The sequence below is a fragment of the Ambystoma mexicanum genome, chromosome 2p, assembly GCF_040938575.1.
Source record: "Ambystoma mexicanum isolate Mex_15411 chromosome 2p, UKY_AmexF1_1, whole genome shotgun sequence".
Classification (NCBI taxonomy): domain Eukaryota; kingdom Metazoa; phylum Chordata; class Amphibia; order Caudata; family Ambystomatidae; genus Ambystoma; species Ambystoma mexicanum.
The window spans coordinates 642085765-642109992 of record NC_090923.1 but is presented as its reverse complement, the minus strand read 5'-3'; the positions used below and the strand labels follow the sequence as shown (position 1 = coordinate 642109992).

At 51.2% G+C, this 24228-nt stretch overlaps 1 protein-coding gene across 5 annotated transcripts in view; it reads right to left on the bottom strand.

Moving 5' to 3' along the window:
• RNF123 (ring finger protein 123) overlaps positions 1-24228 on the bottom strand; it is a 3033138-nt gene that overhangs the window by 1674434 nt on the left and 1334476 nt on the right. For all 5 annotated transcript variants that reach the window (XM_069644183.1, XM_069644184.1, XM_069644185.1 and 2 more), the window contains exon 19: positions 4385-4456. In XM_069644183.1, the coding sequence (XP_069500284.1) occupies positions 4385-4456 (72 nt within the window). The remainder of the gene's footprint in view (positions 1-4384; positions 4457-24228) is intronic.

Below are 24228 nucleotides of genomic sequence, written 5' to 3'. Positions count from 1 at the left end.
CACGAACCTGAGGAACGTCCTGTGCCTTTTTAGAATGGGGATGTGGAAGTAAGCATCCTCCAGGTCCAACGACGATAGGAAGTCGCCTTCCTCCAGCTGTCCCAGCACGTGCTGGAGGGTGACCATCCTGAATTTCTGCGCCTTGATGTATTTGTTTAACCGACGCAGGTCTAGGATGGGGCGCAAACCGCCTGTCTGCTTTCTGACGAGGAAGTACCTTGAGTATACTCCTGAGCCCCGGAGCCTCCTCGGGACGAGCTCGATGGCACCTTTCTTGAGCATCGCCTTTACCTCCAACAGCAGTTGAGGGACGTGATTCTCCGTCCTGGCCACGGGAGGAATGCAAGGGCACTTCTTTAGGAATTCCAGGGTGTCCAACACCCAACGATCGGTGGAGATAGACTCCCACACCCTGACGAACTTAGTCAGCCGGCCTCCCACTGGGGTGCTTCGGTGGGGGCCCGACAACCCGGTCAGTCTTGCTTGGAAGCGGCCTTGCCGCTTTGGCCTCCTTGGCGACGACGGCGGGAAACCCCCTGCTTGCCGCGACCTCTGTAGGCCTCCTGGGAAGAGGAGCGGGCCGCCTGGCGGTAGGTGGAGGAACCACCGCTGGATCCTTTGGAGGCACCCTGTTTGCCTCCAGGGCTCCGAAAGGGCTGTCGCTGCTGAAGCACCCCAAGGTCCCGGGCCGTATCCGAGTCGGTCTTGATGGCCTGTAGAGACTCATCCACCGCCTTACCAAAGAGGTTGTTGCCGTCGAACGGCATGTCCAACACTCTGGTCTGGACGTCCTGGCGAAAGTCTGTCGCCTTGAGCCATCCTCGTCGGCGGAGGCAAACTCTGTTGCCCAGTTGGCGAAATCCGGTATCGGCAATGTCCGTTGCCACCGTAATGGCATGATCCGACGCCACCTCGCCCTCCTGCAGAATTTCTAGGGCCTCCGCCCTTTTGTCATCAGGCAGGAAATCTAGCAGGGGAGCTATCTTGAACCAGAGCTCCCTGTCGTAGCGGGCCATGATCGCTAAAGGGATTGGCCGCCTTAATCGTCGTTGCCGCCGACGAGATGACTCGTCGTCCCATAGAGTCCAACTTCTTACCCTCGCTGTCCGGCGGGGAAGTGGAAGTCGAAGCCGCCGCGCCCGCTGCCTTCTTCTTAGCCGCTGCCGAGACAACCGAGTCCGGCGTGGGCTGGGCCCTGAGGCACAAGGGGGCGGCATCAGGGACTCGGTACTTCTTCTCGTACATGTCCCTCTTGGCGGGTGTCGTGGCAGGGTTCTTGAGGACAACAAGCCCCTCGTCCCAGATATCGTCGAGTAAAGGCACCGCGAGGACCGTCTACCTCTTAGCCTCTCGTTGTTGGTACAGAAACCCCTCCTTTTTCTGTTCTTCAGGGCAGTGCTGGAAGAGCTCGGATGCCCTGGTTATCATGGCGTGGAAAAAGCCAACCTCGTCAGCTGGGGATGCCAGCAGGGGGGGTGACGACGGGATGTCTGCTGTGTCATCGCCGCCATCATCCGTCCCCGTCTCCGTCGCCGTATCCTCTCCCCGGCGAGGGGGGTGAGGGGTCCACCGGTCTCGCAGGCACGAAGGGCGGAGCGGGGTGGACTCTCCTCCGCTTGTTCGGAGGGCTTCCCGACGGGCCTGGTTCTGGCTCCTCTGTCGGGGTGCGTGGTAATCTCGTCCTTATCTCGGTACATAAGGATTGGATTGCCAACAAAATGGCCGCCAAGCTATCCTGAGGCTCGGACAATGGCTGCGACGGACAGAATGGCCGCTCCACTGGACCCTGTTCGTCGTCGCTATCTTCGATCACGTCAGCAGGGACCGTGCCCTGGGATCGAACCGCTCGTTGAGGTTTATGAACCGCTCATTGAGGCCTATGGACCTTTCGTTGAGGCCCTTCTCGGTCTCCACCAGTTCCTCCTCAGAGGCTGATTCCGAGTCTCACGGCCACCGCCCCCACCTCTTTTTTCAGCCGGGGGCTTCACGGGGGTCTTAGCGATGGGCTGGAAAGAGGATTCCCTCTGCGGCGGCAGGGATACTCTGGGCCCAGAGGCCGTTTCCATTGGCGTAGTCTCAGCCGGCTCCGCCAGGGTCGCAGCGACCACTTCGGTAGAGGCCTTAGCCGGGTGGATCAAGGCCCTCACCACCTTAGGTGCGTCCTGGGCCTTCGCCTTGGGGGGAGGGTCAACGCCTCGCTCCCCCCCTTCGAGATCGTCCGGGTCCGCTCCAGCGGCCTACCCGGGTTCTCGCACTTCCTCTTCCCCGAACCAGAGCGCTGGCTCGTGGTCGAACGTGCCGGGGAAGTAGCGCCCTTCTTGGCAACCGAAGAGCCCGACCTTTCGGCGCTCCCGGAGCCCGCGGACTCGCGGTGCTTGGCCTTCTGTTGGGCCCCCATCGCCTGGGCGCCCTCAAAGGACTTAGAAGCCCGCTCAGACTTCTTCTTCGCCTTCTCACTTGCTGTGCCCTTCACCAGCCAGGTGGCGAGGCGGGAACGACGATCTTGTTTGGTCCGTTCCGAAAGGTTCTTGCAGAACGCACAGTCCTTCTCCACGTGTGCCTTGTCCCCATGGAGGCAGTAGAGACATCGCGAATGCTCGTCCTCCTTGAAAACGTTATATAATCCGCATCCAGGGCAGTTCCTGAACAGCTTGGATCCGGGCGTCGAGCTCCCTTTGTCCTGGCCCATGTCCGTTGAGGTAGGCCGCAGATCTTCCGGAATCCTCCAAGAAGTTTAAACTCGACGAAAACTTCACCCTTAAGGGGCGTAGAAGAATTCCAAAACGGGTCCCCGTTATCAGAAGTAGAAACGGTGGAGCTTGAGGCTCGATTAAACCGAAAAAACGAGAAATTCTGCCCAAAAAACGTGAAAACGCAGTAGAAAAACTAGTGAGCTAAACACGAGGACTCCCAACACTTGAGCGTGCAGTAAAAATCTGAGGATGGCTGCCAGAGGCGGGGCTTAGGGAGAGGGCAGTCATTGGCTGGGGGCAGTATGACCCAGAGATCAGTGATTGGTTACTACTAAGAAAGACAGATCAGAAACGAAACTGATACTGATTTTTTCTTTACCGAGGATTCCCAGCCTGACGACGGGGAATTTTCATGAGCATGTGAATCCATGCCAGACCCCATGCTGGAGAAGAACAAGTTACTTACCAACTGGTAACATTCTTTCGACTGGATGTTCCTCCAATGTATTCCACATCTTTGACATGTAATGTCCACAGCTGTGCACTTCGGAAACTTTTCGGCAAAGGGCGTCTTGCGTCGATGGCGTCAGGTCCATGTCCCTCGAGGGCCTCCGACGAGGACGACGTCACAGGATGTTATAAATAGGACGCACGGCGCCCGTAGCCTCAGTTTAGGTTTTTTCCCTCAGAACATGTGACACCAGTCTGATGCCTGCTGGACTGCACTTAGCCTTGCGGAAACAGACACTGCAATCGCATAGGAAATTCTCCTGAGGGGCAGGCTGGGAGGGCGAGGTGGAATGTGTTGGAGGAACATCCAGTCGACAGAACGTTACCAGTTGGTAAGTAACTTGTTCTTCGAATGGATTGTGTCTTCCAAAGCATCCCACATCTTTGACAGACTCCCAAAGCAGTACCAGTAAATGGAGGCAGGAAAAGAATTTAGAGAACCCAATGTTCATCCTCGAAGTACCAGCGTCGATTTTCGGCTCTTAGACGTGGGATTTGAGAACAGGGATTTTTTTGATAAATTTATGATAAATGGCTAAAAGCCAGGGAACTCTGCAACTATGCTTCCGACAAGTATGGTGGAAAAAAACAATCTGAGGGTCCTACACACGTGAGGGATCATGGCTACAGAGGACATCACACTAGGGATAGTATTACTGGCACGCCCTAGTTCGACGCCCTTTTTCGAGTTTTCGAAAAACAAACTGTAATACTCCGCAGCTTCCACTAGATGTGGGCTTATGCACAGCATGTGATCTAAGCAGATTCCACAAGACTCAGAAATATATTTACTAAGAAAAAGTGATAGAGGAAGAGAGCACAAGATCAAGTCTGACAAAACAGTCTCAAGATCCTACACAATTTTCTCAAATGGCGACTGTCCTAAGCAGACATATCGAAGACTATAATGTTCTCCAAAGTAACACCCTAATTGATACAAATTATACTAGTTAAGATTTTGGGAATGAAAATATACTAACATGAAAAAGAAAGGTCTATGGCTTTACTAGGAACCTATAGTTTGAGAAAAGGTTCCCACACACTATTTGCAACTAGTCCTTATATTTTCAAATGTAAGCCAAAAACAAGAAACAAAAATAGAAATTGCACAGCAAGGGGGCAATGTGTGTAATTCTCCCAATAAAATTTCACATCAGAAAGGTTGACTTCATGAAACTTACCCCTCGATTACTGGCATTCTCCTGTAGAAACTTTCTAAACTTATTCAGGAAGATGTATCTGGATGCCTCACCCTAAAGAAATAAAACACATTTTTTTTTTATTTTAAGAAAACAATGCATTTGACCAAATATGAGTGTTGGAAGAAGAAATCATTTGGTAATATTACAAATTCCGACTGTACATGGATGTCAGATGTGACATTGTTGATCATAAATATCAAAGCAGAACAGAAATATTTTCCAACTTTCCACCTAGACGGGTTTCCAATTAAGTAAATTACATGTAGCACCACTATTGCACGTGTGGATATATTGCACTGTCATGGTGTTGTCATTGAAGAGCCTCACTTTTTTCAACAGAATTCGAGGCAAGAAGGCCTATGGCAGAATTCTGACTCTTTATCTAGCCAAGATGGTTCACTGTGTACATCGGACTGCTCTGCTGCGGCTCATCCCTTGCGTCGCTGAGTCCTCTTAGCGCCGTACTACACTTGGACTTCCAACAAGGAGCAATGTGCACAATTGACGCCAATAATCACTTCTGATCTAGTGATTGGAATATCTGTATGCTCTTACCTTCTCCCATCACTGCTAACCCCTTCCCACCTGACCCCCCCTTTGTAGCCCCCACACACACTATTGTCACCATCAAAGTTTACTGTCCCTCTGGAAATATAACTCTGCACCCTCTCCCTCCTGCCTGGGCTTATATCAGCAACCATCAGCTGTATTTATCTATGCGTTCAGACCCCGACCGGTCTGGTCCCACCTTTTCCTGACACCTAATTCTTCCACTTTCTTTACCCTCCCACACTTTTCCTCACTATCGTCTCGCTGATGCACTCCAGCTACTAAACAGCACGCACCACCTCACTTCTCTCGTGCCCTATCCTCCCCCATGCCTACCCAGCTCTTATTCCAGCCTTCTCCTACTACAATTGCTCCTCCAGTCATGCCCAGCTCTGATTATCACTTCCCTCAACTTTCTCTTCCCACTCCCCACTCCTCTTCCCAGCCTTCTCTCACCTCCCTCTGCTTTATCCTCATGACCACCCCCACACTTAACCCTCCCTTCCTTCCTCACCCCCGATATACCCACCTCCCCCAACTCACTACCCCAAACTTGTTTACCCCCAAATCGTTCATACCTCCAGCATCATCGACATCACTCTTTGGAATGCAAGATCTCTCTGCAATAAGACTGTCGCTGTTCTGGACTTGTTTCAACGATTATACCTTAACTTCCTATGCATCACCGAAACCTGGATCCCCCCTTTCAATTCAACTGTATCTGCTTCTCTCACTTCCTCTTCCTCCTCCTTTACTCATGTCCCCCGCTCTTCTGGCCGTGGAGATGGCATCGGTCTTCTCTATCATCCCAAATGCCTCTCTTCCCCCTGTCCTACTCCTCTTCCCACCTTTCCCTCCTTTGAATATCTGTACAAAACCTTCACCTATCCCCACGCTATTTCACTTCTTATCATCTACCACTCTCCCGGCCCCCTTGCTTCCTTTTATGATGATATTGACCACCTCTTCTCCCTCATTTCCCCTAGTCCCACACCCCTGTCCGTACTTAGTGACTTTAACTTCCATCTCTCTCCCACTCATCAAACCTCCCCCCTCTTGTCTATACTCGACTCCTATCTTCTTACTGCCCTCCCTACCTCACCCACTCACTCACTCTTCTGGTTCTACCCTCAACCTCATCTTCAACTCTCCCTTCTCCCCCTTCCCGGTCTCCAACCTCCCTATCTATCCGACCATGCCTTACTCTCCTTCTCACTCTCTCCCCCGTCTCACCGCTTCCACTCCCCCACCACCCTCCTCCATCTCTTTCTCCCATCGCGATCTCTGTAACTTTAACCCCTCTCTCTTCTATGACACCTGTGCCTCCTCCCTCCCCCCTCTCTCTCTGCTAATGATGCTCTATCCACTCTTACCTCCTCCCTCTTTTCCAGCCTTGACCAACTGTACCCTCTTACCCCCTTCCACTCCTCCCGCAAACCTTCCCAACCCTGGCTCTCCTCTCACCTTTTATCGATGCGCCGCCTTCTCCAACGCCTAGAAAGACGCTAGCTTAAACACCGCTGACCACCAAACAAGCCTCTGACTTTTCCTACCATTCCCTTTATGACTCTTGCATCACCCCTGCGAAACAATCCTCCTCTGACCTCCTCCACTCTCAATCTTCCCATCCGCGCCGAATCTTTCAAACCTTAACCACTGACTCGCCTCTTTCACCCTCTGACTTTGCTGACTACTTCTCCTCTAAAATACTCACCTTACACCAGAATATTATAAGCTCCCCCTTCCCCATTCTCTACTACTCCATCCTCCTACATGTCTAACTTCTCCCGTGTCTCTCATTCTGACGTTTTCCTCCTCCTTTCCAAATCTCACCATGCTGCTGCCCCCCCTGACCCTCTCCCCACCCCTCTGATCCCTAAAATCTACCCTCTCCGCATATCCTACCTCACCTCCTTCAACACCTGTCTCACTACTGCTTCCTTTGCATCAACCTTCAAACATGCTACAATCATCCCTATCCTATCTTGAAAATAACCTGCGCTAACCCCCTTCTTGCCTCCGACTTTCGCTCCATCTCTCTTCTACCCTTCCTCTCCAAGCTCCTTGAACGTCTCGTCTATTCGCAACTCTCAGCATTTGTTTCCACCCCCCCCCCCACTCAGTCCTGTTTTCGCCCCAACCATTCAATGGAAACAGCTCTCCCCTCTGTTCTCAACTCCCTTCTCACTGCTCGCTACTCCACACATTCCTCCATTCTTATACTTCTTGACCTCTCAGCCGCCTTTGACACCATCATTCACACCTTACTACTGAACACTCTTTCCCCCCTTGGTCTCAAAGGTTCTGTCCTCAACTGGTTCTCCTCCTATCTATCCAACCGCTCTTTTGCTGTCTCCCCAACCCACTCCCTCGACTTCGGTGTTCCCCAAGGCTCAGTGCTTGGCTCTTTTCTCTTCTCCCTTTATACCTCCCTTCTTGCCCCAATTATCTCTTCCTTCAGCATCTCCTACTCTTCCTCTCCTTCTCAACCTTCACCCCTGACATCCACCTCAAACTCTCCTCCCGTCTCACTGCTATCAAATCCTGGATGTCCTCACACTTTCTCTCTTAATACTAACAAAACCGAAGTTCTATTTCTTCCCGCTATTTCTACCTGCCAAAACACGTCCTACCCCTATCGCCCCCCTTCCATCTTCTTTCCCCCTGCTGAACTCCCTATCTCTGCCACTTCCCGCAATCTTGGCCTCCACATTGACTCTAACCTATCCCTTTCCCACCATATCTCTGTCACCTCCCGATCCTGCTGCTTCCATCTCTATAATGTTTGCAAAATCCGATCTTCCCTCACTTTCCACGCCACAAAACTCCTAATTTCCTCCCTCATTTTTTTCTCTGGTCTCTTCTACTGTTCTTTGCTCCTCTTTTGCCTCCTGCCAAACATCTTGTCCCCCTTAAATCTCTCTACCATTCTGTAATCCGCACTCTCTGTTCCCTCTCCTCCTCACTTGGATGGCCTTCCTTTCACTCCCAACTCAAATTTAACTTCCTCTGTCTCGTCTTTAGATCTCTTCATGATCTTGCCCCTTCCTACCTCATCTCTCCTCTCCTTCTACACTCCCTCTCGTCCCCTCCATTCTGCTGATCCCTACCTACTCACTGTTACACCCGCACCTTGTGCCCCTTCCTGCTTCCGCTCCTTCCAGCTTCTTGCCCCACTCCACTGGAACTCTCTCCCTCTCCCTATCCGTATCCGTTCCATCTCCTCATACCCTTCTTTCCGCTCCTCCTTAAAATCACACCTTCTCCAATCTCCCTCCCGATGGCTCTCTACTACTTTCTTTCCTGCTTTTCCCCACTCAGGTTTACCTAAAATTCTCAGCAAATTGTTCTGCTTATTGTTCACGGTTATTTGACTCATGAGTAATTCATTGCTTATATTGTATTCTGTTGTTTCATGTAAAGCGCTTTGGCTTAAACTGCTATATAGCATTTAATAAATACAAATACAATCAGATGTGTTCTCTAACCTCCAATTAGGCATCTATCAGCATAAATTATAAAAAAAAAGAAAGTTGGAGAAATTACTTATAATATTTCTATGGATTCTTCTCCCGCAGATTCCTCATCTTGATAAGATATCCATCATCCAGCTCTGGTGTTTGGAAACTTTCCAACAGGGGGTGTAGCAGACCTCGACTCGGTCGTCATCTGTCTTGCTCAGTGTTCAATCGTCAGCTCCAGAAGTGACGTCAAGCGTCGTATACATAACACGTCATTACACCCCATGCGTCAGTTCCTCCCTTTTTTCGTCCCTGCGCTTGAATGCTGCAAAGGAAGACCAACGGGAGGCGGCTAACTAGCCTGTAAAAAAACATACCAAAAGGATACATCCCAAAGGGTGAACCCATATAATTTGAAATTAAACATGTTTTTTGTCTTTTTTTAAAACTTATTAAGAACAATGAGTGAAAACGGACACCCCAGAGCCATCACCAATGTCTTGCTCACTTAGACAGAAGCGTTGAGCCACAACACTTTGAGAGGGGACGGCTGGGAGGGGCGATGTGGAATCTGCAGGAGAAGAATCCATATGACATGCATTACTTCCCATAATAGCATTTCTGATGATTGTATCTGCTTAGATTCACGTGCTGTGCATATAGTCTGACATCTAGTGGTAATCGCGGAGTATTGCATCTTGTCTTTCGAGGATCGAAAGGGGACGTCAACATGGGCGTGCCTGTAACACTATCCCGAACGTGACGTGTAGTGTACCCAAAATCCCTCACGCGTCGAGGTCACTCAGACTGTATTTTATCTGCCATGAGGGAGCCTTGGGACTACGTGAGTACAGAAAGAGAGAAGCAGTTGTAAGATGTCTATGTTCCTTCCATCTGAGCGGGGAGGAATGGTGTGCGCATATGAATCCAAGCAGATACAATCAGAAATGCTATTACGGGAAGTAATGCATGTCTTCTGATGCTTGTGAATCCGCTTAGAATCACATGCTGTGCATAGACTAGCGAGCAGTACCCAGAGTTGAAGGAGGGAAGTGGGTAGGAACAGTAGTGAAGAGATGTCTTTGCACCGCTTGACCCACCTGAGAATCAGACAGAGTGAGCATCCAGGCAGTAGTGTTTTGTAAAGGTGTGTGCAGAACTCCAGGTTGCCGCCTTGCAAATGGACTTGAGAGGGACATTTGCAATGAATGCTATGGAAGCCCCAGTTTTCCAAGTAGTGTGTGCTCTAGGCTTGAAGGGCAGATCTCTCTTGACAAGAGTGTAACAGAGTGTGATGCAATTGACAATACACTTAGAAATGGCCGATTTAGAGACAGGGTCCGCTTCTCTACCAGCCGCCACTGAGACGAAAAACAGGTTGGTCTTTCTTAGTGGTCTAGTTTTTTCCAAATAATAAATTACAGCCCTACGCACATCTAGTGTGTGTAAGCTTCTTTCTGCCACGTTAGTGGGGTTCTATAAAAAAGTGGGTAGTTCTATTGACTGGTTCACATGGAACTTGGAAATTAATTTGGGCGAAACCGCGGGTGAGTGCGCAGATAGTGACAAACGGGGTCTAGAACTGAAAGGGCCTGTAGTACACTAACACTTTTTATTGAAGTGACTGCCACCAGGAAGGCGGTCTTGTAAGTGAGTGCTTTAAGGCTGACCTTGCGCATCGGTTCAGAGGGAGATCCCATAAGTCTAGTTAATACCACATTTAGGTCCCATCCGGGAGCCAGGTTTGAAATAGGGGGATGAAGTCTTAACCCCTTCCATGAACGCCTTAATTATTGGGACTTTCCACCACACAACCTTTCTCTGGGACGTGAGGTACGCTGAAAGTGCAGCTAAGTGGACCTTCAAGGAATTAAAAACCCGGCCTGAGTCCAGTAGATGAGTTAGGTACAAAACAATATGTGTGGATGAACAGTCTATATGACTGATGATCTTGGAAAGACACCTTATGATGAAGCATTTCTATTTATTGGAGTAGCAATGCCTGGGGTTAGGCTTTCTTGCCTCCAAGTATATCCATGCATCTCTGAGGAAGTTGGAGGTGCCCGAACTCTATGACCTCAGTAGCCAAGCCGATAAAATGGGAGTTTGCGGGCATGGGTGTAGTGTCTCCTTGCCCTGTGAAAGCATGTTGTATGGACAAGGTAGTTTCATTGGAGGGGAGATTGACATCTCCATCAGATGGGAGAACCAGGGTTGGCAGCACCCACATTGGGGCCACCAATATTATTGTGACTGGTTCCTGGTGCATCTTGTGCTCAATCTTGCTGAGTAGGGGAGTCGGGGGGGGGGGGGGGGGAAGCATAAACAAATTCCCCTGACCATGTTATACACGGACCGTTCCCCTTGGAGCGGTTCTGATGTTACCTGGAGGCGTAATCTGGGCATTGTGAGTTCTCCAGAGTTGCAAACCAGTCGATCTCTAGGAAGACCCATTCTGCGAAAACATTGGAGACTATGTCTTTGTGTAGTCGCCATTCGTACTCTGTGGGTAGTGGGAAGTCTCTGCCGAGTACATCCTCCAGAAGATTAAGTTCCCCTGGAACATGTTGAAACAGGAGGAACATCTTGTGTTTGAGAGCCCACTTCCAAATGTTCTGGGACAGTTTGGATAACCCTGGAGACTGAGTGCCCCCTTGCTTGTTCAGGTAATTCATGGCAGTGGTGCTGTCCGTGAGGACTAGTACTGTCTTTCCCCGTAACTGTGACTGAAAGGCCTTGAGGGCTTTGAACACTGCTAACAGCACCAACAGATTTATGTGGTAGGACGCTACTGCTGGGGATCAAATGCTGTGCGCTGTCTGCTGGAGGAGGTGAGCCCCTCACCCCGTCAGAGATGCGTCCGTCGTGAGAGTGGCTTCTACTGCGGGGGTGGTGAAGGTCTTCCCCTTCACAAGGTCTGTCACCACTGGCTGTTGAGCCACTCTTGCATGGGGCGCATGCGCAATTGTGTGTCTGGGACTAAACAAATGCTGGAAGCTATCATTCCTAACAGGTGCATGGCTTTTCGTACCATCACTTCCTGACTGGCTACATATTGAGGGATTAAAAACAGGATGTTTTGAACCCTTTCGTTGGAGGGGGAAGACGAGGCCACCTTCTGTCTGAAATCAGAGCCTCCGGAAATTGTTTGACTTGGCTGGGGTCTAGGCTGGATGACGTCTCATTTATTGAGAATCCCTGACTGAAGAGTAGATCTATAGTCTTTTGGGTGTTTGATAGGCATGTTCCGTACGAATCCACTGTTAAATGCCAGTCATCGATGTAAGGATAAATTGGGATGCATTGCCTGCACAGGTGAGCCGCCGCTACTGCCGGCACCTTAGTAAATACCCTCGGGGCTGAGGCAATGCCGAAGGGAAGGACCTTAAACTGATAGTGCTTGTCCTCTATGATGAACCTTAGGTATTTTCCGTGTGCTGGCAACATTGAAATATGAACATATGCATCTTTCATGTTCAATATTGCCATGTAATCCCCCTGTGTTAGTAGTGTGATTACCTCTTGCAGTGTTATCATTCGAATCTTTTGTGTTTTAACAAATGTATTCACAGGGCACATGGTGAGATGCTTTTTGGGTACAAGGAATTACACTGAATAAATATCCTTGTTTACCTGTAGAACGGGGGTGACTTCGATTGCATCCTTTTCCTGCAGGATCTCGACCTCTTGCAAGAGGATTTTCAGATGTTCCGATGACGGTCTTGAGCACGCACTGGTCTGTAGTAATTCCCTCCCATGCATGGAAGAATGATGTTAACCGTCCCCCGACCGGAGAGGCATGTGAGGGGACCCAGATCAACGAGTTATTTCTGATTGGAGGCCGGGGAGCCTTTTGGGGTGGTGCTCCTACCCCTTCCTTTGCCACAGCGCTGCCCTATAGACTGATATTGGTTTGAGGCAGCTGACCCTTGTCCTGAGGACCATGTGTTACCCCCTCCATATTGATTGTGAGGGAAAGATTGTAAGCGGAAGGAGCAGCGAGAGCTTCCACCTCGCTGCTGAAGTGGCCTTTGAGTTATCTGGTTTAAGGACTTCAAAGTCTTATGCTCTTTCTTTGCGGTTTCTAGCGCCTCATCTACCGCTTTACCAAATAGTTTAGATTCCTCCAACAGTTTGTTAATGAGGGCCGCCTGAGTTTCAGGTTTAAACCCCAAATTTTTCAACCACACGTGCTTCTTGAATAGGGTACCATGGGCCTGAATTTCCCCTGCTGTATCTGCAGCATTCAGGGTATTCTTAAGAATATTATGATTCACCTGCCTCCCCTCCGACACAATCGCCAGTAGGCATGAACGTGATGGTTCAGGGACCTCTTCCAGGCCTTCTTGGAGCAGATTCCACTGAATGTCGCTGTAGCTGGATAACAACATAGTATTGTTGGCAATTTCCGGTGGAATAGGCTGCCGCAGTTGTGACACGCTTCCCCAGGGCATACCATTTTTTTGCAGTCCCTGTCCGGCGGTGCTTCGCCCATGGACAAAGGGACTCCTGCTCTTTTCCTGGCGTGGCATGTCCCCGAATGTAGAGGGGGTCTGTAGGTGAGGGACGAAAAAGCTTCTCCACCCGTGGTTTCAGAGCTCGTGATGGTGTTAGCCAAGAAGGAGCGATACGCCATTTAATGGAGTTCAGTAAGGGTATAGCTTGGCTTGCAGGTGGTTTCTCCTTCAGAATAACCTCCATGAAGTCTGCGTCTAGCACTTCTTCTTGCGTGGAAATCTGAAAATGTTCGGCAGCTTTTTTCAGAATAACATTAAATGCCATCTGGTCATCTACGGGGGGGGTGCCTGTTTTATAGGCGATGAGGGAGGGTCCATGCCCAATGTGTCTGGATCAGGTGTATTGGCTGGTGACAGCCATGGTGCATTATCCACTTTCTGCCCATTCCCCCAATCTGGGGCCGGGTCAAAATGGTCCTCAAAGTGATCACCTTCCTGAACATACAGGTCTTGAGGAACTTCCTCTGGTTCTGTGAAGTCAAACACCTCTTCATGAAGGGGGCAGGAGGTCCTCTGAAATGTACATACAGTAGGGTACAGGTCCTCTTCACTAGGCCTCTTAGGTGTGGTAAACCTTTCTGAAAAGTCTACAAATTTGAAAAGTCTATCCATACACCCTTCAAATCTGTCTCTGGTCCATAAGGAGGAGCCAGAGGGGTCTGGAGGGAGCGGAAGGGCTCCCCTTGGGGGTCTGAGTGCTTAGTGTGTTGAGATTTATCTGAAAGAGTCTTCGCCAGGGGCTGGGGACCTTCAGAATAGTCTTCCTGCCTTTCTCAGAGTGTGGACGTATCCCTCGACCTGTCTTTGGGCTTATTAGCCGCTGAAACAATCTTTGCGAGACTTTTGCGTATGTTCGGCGTCTCTGGGAGGTGTTTCAACAGTTGTAGAGGTTTTGCTGTAGTCTTCGACGTTGCCGGTGCTTTCTGCATCTCGACGCTCTTATGAATTTGGTGCTGACGCCCTTGTCAGTAGAATGCCCGGACACATGCCGCTTAGGCGGTTGCAGAGAGGGCTGCGGATCAGCTGGTTCCGTCGAGGAAATAGACAAACCCGTTGGCGTCTTTGACCGTCCCGACGAGTCAGTCGAGGCAGTTCGGGGGGTTGTGTGTTTACCTTTATGAGTAAAGTGTGCGTCCCTGTCGCTCGTTGTTATGGCGAGACCCTTGCGAGATAGAGAATGGACTATGAACAACTGGTCCGTCTTCCGGAACTCAGATGTACAAGTAACGTAAAAGCTCAAGGCTCTTTTTGGGTCAAGATGGTGAAAAGCTCCTCCTCTTTTGGAGCTCTGGAGGGGGTAAAAACACAGGCAAATTAATAGATTGTGAAAGTTGGAATTCAGAAACAACTTTTGGAAGGAAGACAGACCTGAATTTGACAGGAACATGAACTATAAAAAAAAAAAACACAAGAAAATTGTGGTTTGCAGCATGTTAGGCAGAAACCTGTGCAGTTCCCTCTGGGACCACTGCAAAAGATTTAAGACTACAGGTGTTTGGCAGTAAACCCACTTTGTAGCAGTCTGTACCACACAGATTCACTTGGTAGCTGTGGCTGAGCAGTCAGACTTCCCTCAAGAAGAGTTAGGCAGTATACAGGGTATTCACAATAGGTCAAAAGAACACAGTAGAACAAGTAAACACTGACCAGGGCTTGGTGTAAAAGAGATATAATTATTTATTTAAAACCACATCTAGAAAAACACACAGGCACTAATAGTAAGCAATTCAAAAACACAGTCACTAAAAGATATACACTCCCTTAGAAGAATATTAGACAAGTCTTAAGTAAAGCCCCACTTATTTTCAGACAGCGGTGAGCGCTTAACGTAGATGGCACTCTAATGATTCGTTTTAAAAGGGAGAGAAAAGCAGAGAATAAATTGAAACAGATCCCAACACTTTTTCAAGAACACAACAAGAGAGGAAGGAAAAGTAACACCGTGAGTTTAGAGTCAGTAGGCCGGATCCACTTTAAGAGGATCAAACGAAATGTGTCCAAGGTCACACAGTTGCAGTGCACAAAAGTCTTGAAAAGGTTCAAAAAGAGTTGGACCAAAGAAAGGGACCAGTTAGAAGGTCAAGGCGGCCAGCCCAGTCCAGAAGGTTAAGGGGTTATTATTACCTTGTAGCAATCTTTAGAAAGGGAGGCCTGGCGGATACGGTACCTTAAAGTGGTGAGAATACTCCAGCGGGGGCAGTTGTTCCTGGCAGCGGATGCAAGTCAGTGCTTGGTCCGGGGAAGAGAGGATCTAGTCGGGGAGGAAGACAGGAGTCTGTTGCACTGCCAGGGAAGAAACCAGCCGCAGAGTTTCTCAGGTAAAAGGAGCGGTCCTTTTGTTCGCGGTCCAGTGGTAAGTGGCTATCCGGTTGCCGGGGTGCTTGGCACGGGCAATTCGACCACAAGCCGCTCTGGGGTGCGAAGAGAAGAAGGTAAACTGGTTGTGCCCACCAGTCAGGGGAAGAAGCCTCTCCAGCCGGGAGATCTTCTCTGTCGTCGGGAAGTGGTGACTCGGTTCCGCAGGGCTCCACCGGTGGTGTTGTCGTGGTAGGTCGGCTTAGCTTCTCCCTCGTCAGATTCTCAGGTCCTGTGGCGACTTCTGAAGTTCCAGTCCCCAAAGCCCTGCTTTTATGCAGCACACCTCCATTCACTCAGCCTAGCTGTCAATCAAACATGCTAAGTGGTGGGCCAATCACACAAGAGTGCGACTTGAGTTACCAAGGTAACTCAGTCCAGGGTGCCTAAACCCCCTCCCACACCCCCTGTGGTACCCAGACAGAGTGGCACCACCTTTGGAGGCTTCTGTGGAGAAGCCCGCCAAAAAGTGGAACAAAGGGCTCGACTTGGGTTGGAGTCACAGAAGAGAACACAAACACCATTTTAGAATCTAGTCCTGGCAAAAAATACCAACCGGCGCATTAATATTAAATAAACCGGCGGTATGTTCGAGGCTATGAGAATTAAATAATTAAAGTTGGTAGCCTCGAACAATGGGAAAATCCCATAGGGATATATTTGTGGTCGAATATAAAAAGTAGTATCCACTGCCACGAACCAAAACAGACAGAGACGTGCCCCCTCGACTAACAGACCCGGGGCAATCGAATTGCCCCGACCAGTACGTCCAAAATATGATGGTTTGTACTGGTTTCTGTTAATAATTTGGGACTAGTAAAGCCAATGGTGACTTTACATGCCCTGGGAGACAGTAGTCAGTCCCAGGGTATGGAGTCTATGGTGGGGTGTCACTATGACACCCCTGTGTTACTGCACGGAGGGTGCTGTGTAACACACATAGGAAAAACACATGAGACCCTATGGAGTAAAGGACCTCATAGCCCATAAAACACATTAACAGTCAAAGGAACACCATAAATCATGTCCAAGAGTGGGAGAAAGAGAGTCTCACTCTTGGCAGGAGAAAAAAACAAACTCCAGAAATCCAGCAAAGCTGCTGGGGGACTAACTAGGTTAGGAAATTCAGCCTAAAGAGAGAATTCTCCCTAACACAGCATAATGCCTGCAGTTCACTAACTCTCCTGGCTGACGTGATTGCAACCAAGAAGGCTGTTTTAAGGGATAACAGCCTCCAAGAACAGGAATGAATAGGCTCAAACTGAGCTGCCATCAAAAAGGTCAAAACCAGATTTAGGTCTCCATCTGGAATAAAGGGGTTTGGCAAAAACCTATTAAGAAGTCCCTTCAGGAATTGGGCCATGACCGGAACAGTAATGAAAGACCCATGATCCGGGGACCTTTTGAACACAGACAAGGCAGCCAAATACCCATCGACTGTGGCAACCTGAAGGCCTGCTGAGGCCAGTGACAGAAGGAATTCCATCAATGTAATGGTGGTGCAAGACACAGGGTAAATCTTGAGTTCCCTGCACAACGCCTCAGATTTTCTCCACCGGCACGTGTACAGCGGTCTAGTAGAAGGTCTGCATGCAGCCAGCAACACTGCAAGCACCTCCTCCGAGAGGTACCAGTCATCATATCTCATCCTGTTCTCCAAAATGGGTCTGGCATGGATTCACATGCTCATGAATAGTCCCAGTCGTCAGGCTGGGAATCCTCTGTAAAAGAAAAAACTGTTTCACTTACAAACTGTATTTCTCCTTTACACCAATCACTGTCCTCTGGGTCATACTGCCCCACTCTCCCCATAAAATGACAATTATCGCCCTAAGCTCCTCCACTGGCAGCCATCTTCAGATTTGGTAAGCATGTAAAGTGGCAGTATGACCAAGAAGAGCTGCAGAGGGATCGGAGGGAGGGTTTGCATGTGAATCCATGCCAGACCCATGCTGGAGAAATTATAAGTTACTCACCGTAGTGACTAACGTACTCTTAGTCCATAGTCCCCTTTCCTCCATACTGTATAGGGGTGTCCCTTCCAAGGGACGAGAGACGGAACCTTTTTCACCAGAAAAAACCTTTCCCTTTAAATTTAGACGTGCGCAGGCACGGCCCATGGAGCATGCACTGCCCTGACTCCTCCTTCCGGCGCCACACCTCAGTCGTCATTGACCCATCGGCAAAAGATTTAACATTGCCTAATGACACCAGTATTGGACGTATGGAGGAAAGGAGACTATGGACTAAGAGTATGTTAGTCACTACGGTGAGTAAGTTATAATTACTCTTACGTCCCCGACCCTTTCCTCCATACTGTATGGGCAATTACAACTGATTGCAGCCCGAGGGTGGATAGGAGACCCTCCTCAATCAAACAGGTTCCTGAGAACCGCGTGTCCGAAAGCTGCATCAGATCTAGAGCCGGCATCCAAACAGTAATGCCCGCAGAAAGCCGAGGGAGAGGCCAAAGTGGCCGCCCTGCTTAGGACTTGCCAAGGGACATGGTGCTGGAATGCGATGGCTGTTGCCTTGGCCCTGACTGCGTGGGCATGCATGTTGGCCGGGAGCGGCTTGTGCTGGCCCTCATACGCTTCTTTGATGGCAGAGACTAACATAGGAAGGACTATGTCTTCGTTCAAGTGAAATGCAGATGGAACCTTGGGCAGGAATGCTGGGTGCATCCGCATGACTACCATGTCCTTGTGAAAGGTGGTATATGGTTCAGAGGCAACCAGCGCCTGGATCTCGCTGACTCAGCGAGCTGAGGTAAGACTGACTAGTGAGGCTGTCTTGATGGTGACAAGCCTAATGTCCATGGATGCCATTGGCTCGAATGGTTTTTGCACCAGGGCGCCCAAGACTATGTTAAGATCCCACACGGGGTGCGGCTCTTGACGGGCGGGTAGAGCCTAGTGAGACTGGTCAGATGTTTCTTGACGATAGGGTTGGAGGAGGAAAAAATGCCTCCCTCGGAGTTCCTGTAAGCCCCAATGGCTGAAAGGTATGTACGGCAGGTGTCCATCTGTACGCCCGAATGAGCGAGGTGCGCTGAAAAAAAGAGCACGTCGTCCAAATTGCAAGCCAAGGCGTCAATTCCCTTGGAGTCTGCCCCGTGGCAGACTCTGGTCCATTTGCTTTTGTACTGGGCCCTGGTGGCTTTGCTCTTGGCGCCCTGTATGATCTCCAGATTGGCCTGTGAGAGGCTAAGGTGCCGAAGCGTTACCTGCTCAGGTACCATGCTTTGAGGGCTAGTTTCCCTGGTGCGGACTGGATGAGTCTGCCTTCCTGCTGCGCCGGAGATGTGCTGGGCCCATTGGAAGGTGTATCAGGGACACCTCTGAGAGGCTGAGTAGCTCCGAAAACCATGGTCTGGCAAGCCACCACGGAGCTATCAGAATGATGAGGAGTCGGTGAGACTCCTTGATCTTGCAAATTACCCTGTGGGCCTTCATGCTGCTCCACTGAAGGTGAAATGAGTCGCCCAGAGAGCCGGGGCCCTGACCCTGTCAGGATGCGAACTGGGGGCACATCTTGTTGTGCCAGGTGGCAAAGAGATCCACTTGGGGATGACCCCACCTGTTGTAGATCTCCTGAATAACAAGGTTTTTTAGCTGCCACTCGTAATTGTCCGCTCCCAGCCTGCTGATCCTGTCCGCCTCCAGGTTGGATTCCCCTAGGAGGTGGACTGCCGAGAGGCAAATGTTTTCCAGGGCCCATTCCCACATGCTGATCGCCAGCCTGCACAGAGGAGGGGATCTGGTGCCTCCCTGCTTGTTGACGTAGTACATACTGGTCGAGTTGTCTGTCTGGATGAGGACAACCTTTCCCTTGAGAAGTGGTAGGAATACTCTGAGCGCTAGCCAGATGGCATTCAGCTCCAACCAATTGATGTGGTATTCATGCCTGTGTCTAGCCCAGGTGCCGTGGACCGAGAGATCGTCCCGAGTGGCTCCCCAGTCCTTGAGCGAGGAGTCTGTGGTGATGGTGGCCTGCGTGGAGGGTGGCTGAAAGGGCTTGCCCGTCCGTAAGTTGCAGTCCATGAACCACCAAGTTAGGACCGGGCGGAGAGATGGAGGAACGTTGATAATCTCGGATTGCGAACCCCGCTCCTGATTCCATGAGGCCGCGAAGTGCAGCTGAATCCTTCTCATCCTTAGCCTCATGTGCGGCACAGCTAAGTGGACTCAGGAGATGTTGGTACCACCATGCCGAGGTCCTCTCTCTGCTGAGGAAGTGGGTGGTGGCCCTCTTGATGGCCGAGATTTTGTCTGCCGAAGGGAAAACACTCTAGGCGCACGTGTCCCAAATGAGGCCCAGGAATGTCAGAGACTGCGTAGGGAGCAGCTGTGACTTCCTGAGGTTGAGCGTGAAGCCCAGGTTGTGCAGTGTGTTCATAAGGGCATGGGAAGAGTGGCGAAACACCTCTGCAGATGTAGCTCTGACAAGCCAGTCGTCGAGGTATGGGTAGATGTGGAGGCCCTGCGCTCTGAGGAGGGCTTCCACAGCATTCATGAGTCTGGTAAAGACCATGGGGGCCGAGTTGAGGCCAAATGGAATGACTATGTATTGGAAATGGTAGCCCATGATCCTGAACCGTAGGAAAGAACGATGGGGCTGCCAAATCGGGACGTGTAGGTACGCGTCTTTCAGGTCCAGGGAGCACATCCAGTCTCCCCTGTCCAATGTCTCCGCTATAAAAGCTGGCGTAACCATCTTGAATTTTTGTAGGGGTAGGTTGAGGGTGGAAATGTCCAGCACAACTCTCAGGCCCACCTGGTTCTTCTTATGAATGGCGAAAACCTTGGAGTAGAAGCTAAAGCTTCGCTGGGAGGCTGGGCCGTCCTCCACTGCCTGGCTCTCTACGAGCGACCGGATCTCCACCAACAGAGTTGCTGTCTCAACCTATGGGAGTGGAGGGGAGGAGGGAGGAGAAGCTGGGATAGGAAGACGGTACCCTGTGGATACTACGGAGGGGATCCAGGGGTCCACGTAATTCTGGCGCCAGAATAGTGAATGGAGGGCAAGCCTGCCCCCCACTGGAGACACGTGGACCCGAAGGGGCGCGTCATGCTTTCTTTCCCTCGGAGGCTGTCGCTGAGGAGAGGGACTTGAAATAGCCCTTACTCCCACACCCCTTTTTGTTGTTTGTGCCGGTTCTGAGATGGCGAGTAGTCTGGCTGCCTGGATCTGCGTTCCTGGAAGCCGCGGAACTATCCATATGTACAATCCCTTTCTGAGCGCTGCTGAGATTTGGGTGTGGTCTTTGTAAGGATGACAGAGACTTTGCCGTTTGTGAGCTGTTGTTCTTGTCCAGCTCTTCGTCCATAGAGCAGTGGAAGAGGTCCCCCCCCCCTCGAACAGCAGATCCTCAATGTGCTTCGGGACATCCGGGTTGAATATCGTTGCCCAGAGCCAGGCTGTTCTTCTCATGTCCGTGGCAATGCAGATGGCACGACCTGAGGTATTGATATGAGCCACTGTGGATTCCATGAGGTCATGCGCCATCAGATTGGCTTCCAGCTAGCCCCGCGTTAAAGTGTGATTGGCACTGGGTGGGGAGTTCCGGGAGGAGGTCCGCAACTTCCCACCATAACCGTTGGTTGGCGGCAACCAGCATGGCATCTGCGTTGGCTTGACGTAGATGCAAGGAGGCATAGAGTAGATCTTCTTGCCGTACGTCTCCAAGATCATCTCCTCCTTGCCTAGCAGCGCCGCAGAGGAGGCGGCTGATGACGACTGAGGCTTGGAGTATAGTGATGCTGCAGCGATCACTGAGGAGTGTGGCTGAGGATGGGTCGAGAGCAAGAGTGTATCCCCCTCCATCTGCATGTACTTGGTGTCCAGACGTCGGTTGACCAGCTGGACCGAGTGGGGCTTGAGCCAACCCTTTTTGGCCAGGGAGACTATATAGGTTTGCAGTGGAATCCCTGTTTTGGCAGAGAGCGTCTTGTGAGGACTTCAGCCAGAACCCCCTCTGCCGGCTGTTGACCTCAGGTTGGGGGAGGCCCAAGTACTCCGCCAGGCCAGCAAGATGTTCATGGAAGGCCCTGGCTGAGGATGGCTTGTCCGGATCCTCCTCCTCGTCGTCCGTATCCTGCGGATCTGGAGGATTGTGTGGAGGAGGAGGGGTAGATGGCGCCGGGGGTTGGGATACAGGGACCACAGCCGGAGGCTGAGGAGGCGGCGGAGGTTGCAGAGTTGGTTGTGGAGCCGAAGGAGGTGGCTGCACGGGGGCCCTGGGACCCGATGAAGGCGTCTGTGGTGCCTCTAGCATGGCGGGGAGAACTTCCTTGATTGAGTCCTTGATGATAACCCTCATCTGAGGAGACCTCATGAGGCCGTGAAACTTCTCGAAGAGCACCTCCTCACTGCCCCAAGAGGTGGCGGGGTTATCGACGGGGTAGCAGGGAGATGCTGGAGCCGCTGCATACCCTGTCTATATGGACGCACAGGAAAGTTGCCCTGCGCAAATGAAGGGTAGACTGTAGGCCATGTACCTGGTTCAGACCAGTCCCACCTTGACACTCGTTCTTCTCTGAATTCGTGGAATGGTGTCGGACGAGTGCCCCTTTCTGGCGTGGTGGCCATTTTTGTCGAGCTGTCCGCCACGTGCCCGCTGGGCCCAGCCTCGTCCAAGACTCTTGCGCGTGGATCACGAGGCCTACCCTGCTCCTCGGGTCTTGGCCCGGTAGGTGTGGCAGCCTTGACCCGGGGGTCGGTCAAGCTGCATTTAGGCGCCCCCTCGGACATATTGGCGGTGTGAGGGCGTAGACCCAGTACAAGAACCTTCCAGTCCTCGACACTGCCCGGGAGGATCTGAGGACCCCTCGACCCGAAGGCGGTAGCTGTAGCAGTTTCAGTGCACATGCCGGTAAAAGGACCTGGCCGGTCTCCCCCACATGGGAGAGTCCCTGGGAATGAGTCTCCCTTGCGGGGTGCGCTGGAAGATATCGGCCCTACCTTGGGTCTGGTTCGATGCTTCACTAAGTTCTTGAGATCCTCTGGAGGAGACCTCTGGAAGAGCACCCTCCACCTGGCTAGTCTGTTCTTCAGCGCCTTCGAGGACAGCGAGTCACACGTCGAACATGATTGCCAACCGTGGTCTGGGCCAAGGCAACGTAGGCAGAGGGCATGGGGGTCTGAAGTTGGGAAGAGCCCGTTGCAGGATGGGCACCTGCTGAAACCTGTAGAAGTCAACATGCGCCGGGGAGGAGCGTATTGCCCGAGGACCTGAATGATAGAAAAGACAAAGAGAAGAAGTATCTGCGTATGGAATTACATGGCCAAAGCCAAACCCAGGAGTGCTGGAGAATTCGACCCTTTACTGTCGACGCGGAAAAGGGGACTGGAGTCTGGTGCCGGAGGGTGGAGTCAGGGCAGCACATGCTCACTGGGCCGCACCCCTCTAAATTTAAAGGGGAAGAAGGTTTTTTCTGGTGAAAAAGGTTCCGTCTCCCGTCCGTTGGAAGGGACACCCCTATACAGTATGGAGGAAAGGGGACGGGAAATAAGAGTACAATATTTACAGGTAAGTAACGTATTCCTTCTCCAGCATGGGGTCTGGCATGGATTCACATGCTTATGAATAACTAATACATAGCAGTACAACATTACACAACCACGGGAGGTGGCAAGGCTCAACAGAAGCAATTTACCTCCGGAAAACACTCACCTCAAGCGACAGGTTGTGTAGCACTGCTTGGCTGACTCAGGACTCCTCCCTGGAATCCCGGTCAATGAAGTAGAACCTCGTGAATGTGTGCGTGGACCTCCACGTAGCAGCCCTGCAGATGTCTAGCAGGGGCACACCAGACAGGAACGCTGTCTCACGTCTTCCGCTGTTCTTGTTTCATCTGCTTTTGTGACTGGTGGCTGTGACTTCCCGAGGCCCGCAAAGGAGTCCATGATGGTGCTGGTGTGTTTTTTCTTGGATGGGGACTTGGTTCCTGGTCTTGAGGGACTGAGCATGTGGCGCCGTCTATGGACCCCAAGTCCCTTCTTCTCTGCTTTGATCTTGTCCTGGTACCTATTACAGGTCCCGGAACTGCAAGGCCCTGCCAGACCACCAGGAGTGAGTTACATCTCAAGCTTGTCCCTGCTGTTGACTCTCCGTGCTGGGCCTTGGCCAGGCCAGGAATTTCTTGGTGCAATGCCTTAGTCCTGTTGATACTGCAGTGAGCGAGCTTCGATGGCTTAGGTGAAAGTCTTGGCATGCAGTGCTGTTATGTTGTGTGTTCCTCTTGCCTTTGTGTGTTCCTCTTGCCTCTGCGTCTTCAGGTGCACAACAAGGCTGCAGAAGTGCTTGAAGCAGAAAACTCCATTTAGTTAGTGGCTGTGCAAGAACAATGTCTACTTAGCTTATCAGCCCACTGCCCTGCACACCTATGCCCCTAGCTATTGGCTGCACTCCCTGGTGTGCTTATACAAGTCCAAGGTTCAATGCAGAGAGGGAGGGGGGGGGCGCCAGCACCTGCGGCCCACAGTTCAAAGTTGAAAGCAGTATATAGATGCCGACAGGCTAGTGGACTGGTCCAATCTCCAGCGGCCCGCTGCACAGGCCACCAGCACGTGCACCCGATCTAGCTAGAGTATGCAAAGGGGCAGAACTTAATGATGTGCGCCAGGTGGGCACAAGCGCCACACAAGAAGGCTCATGCTGTCGGAAATCCGACCTCTGTGTCACTGCCCAGGTCTTGCTATTCCAGGTTTGCTCCTTCAATCTCCCCCCGCCGCATACGCACAGTGTCTGGCCGCATCTCAAACCCCGGCACAGCAGGCAGACTCCAGCAGCAGTGCAAGGTAGAGAGCAGGTGTGCAGCTTGGTGGGGGGAAGAGGCCCAATCAGGAGGATGCGTGTTTCCTTCAGTGGGGGACATGGAGCTGACGACGGAAAAATCAGCTCAAGATGGAGGAGGCAGCAGGGTAACCCCTGCGGGGT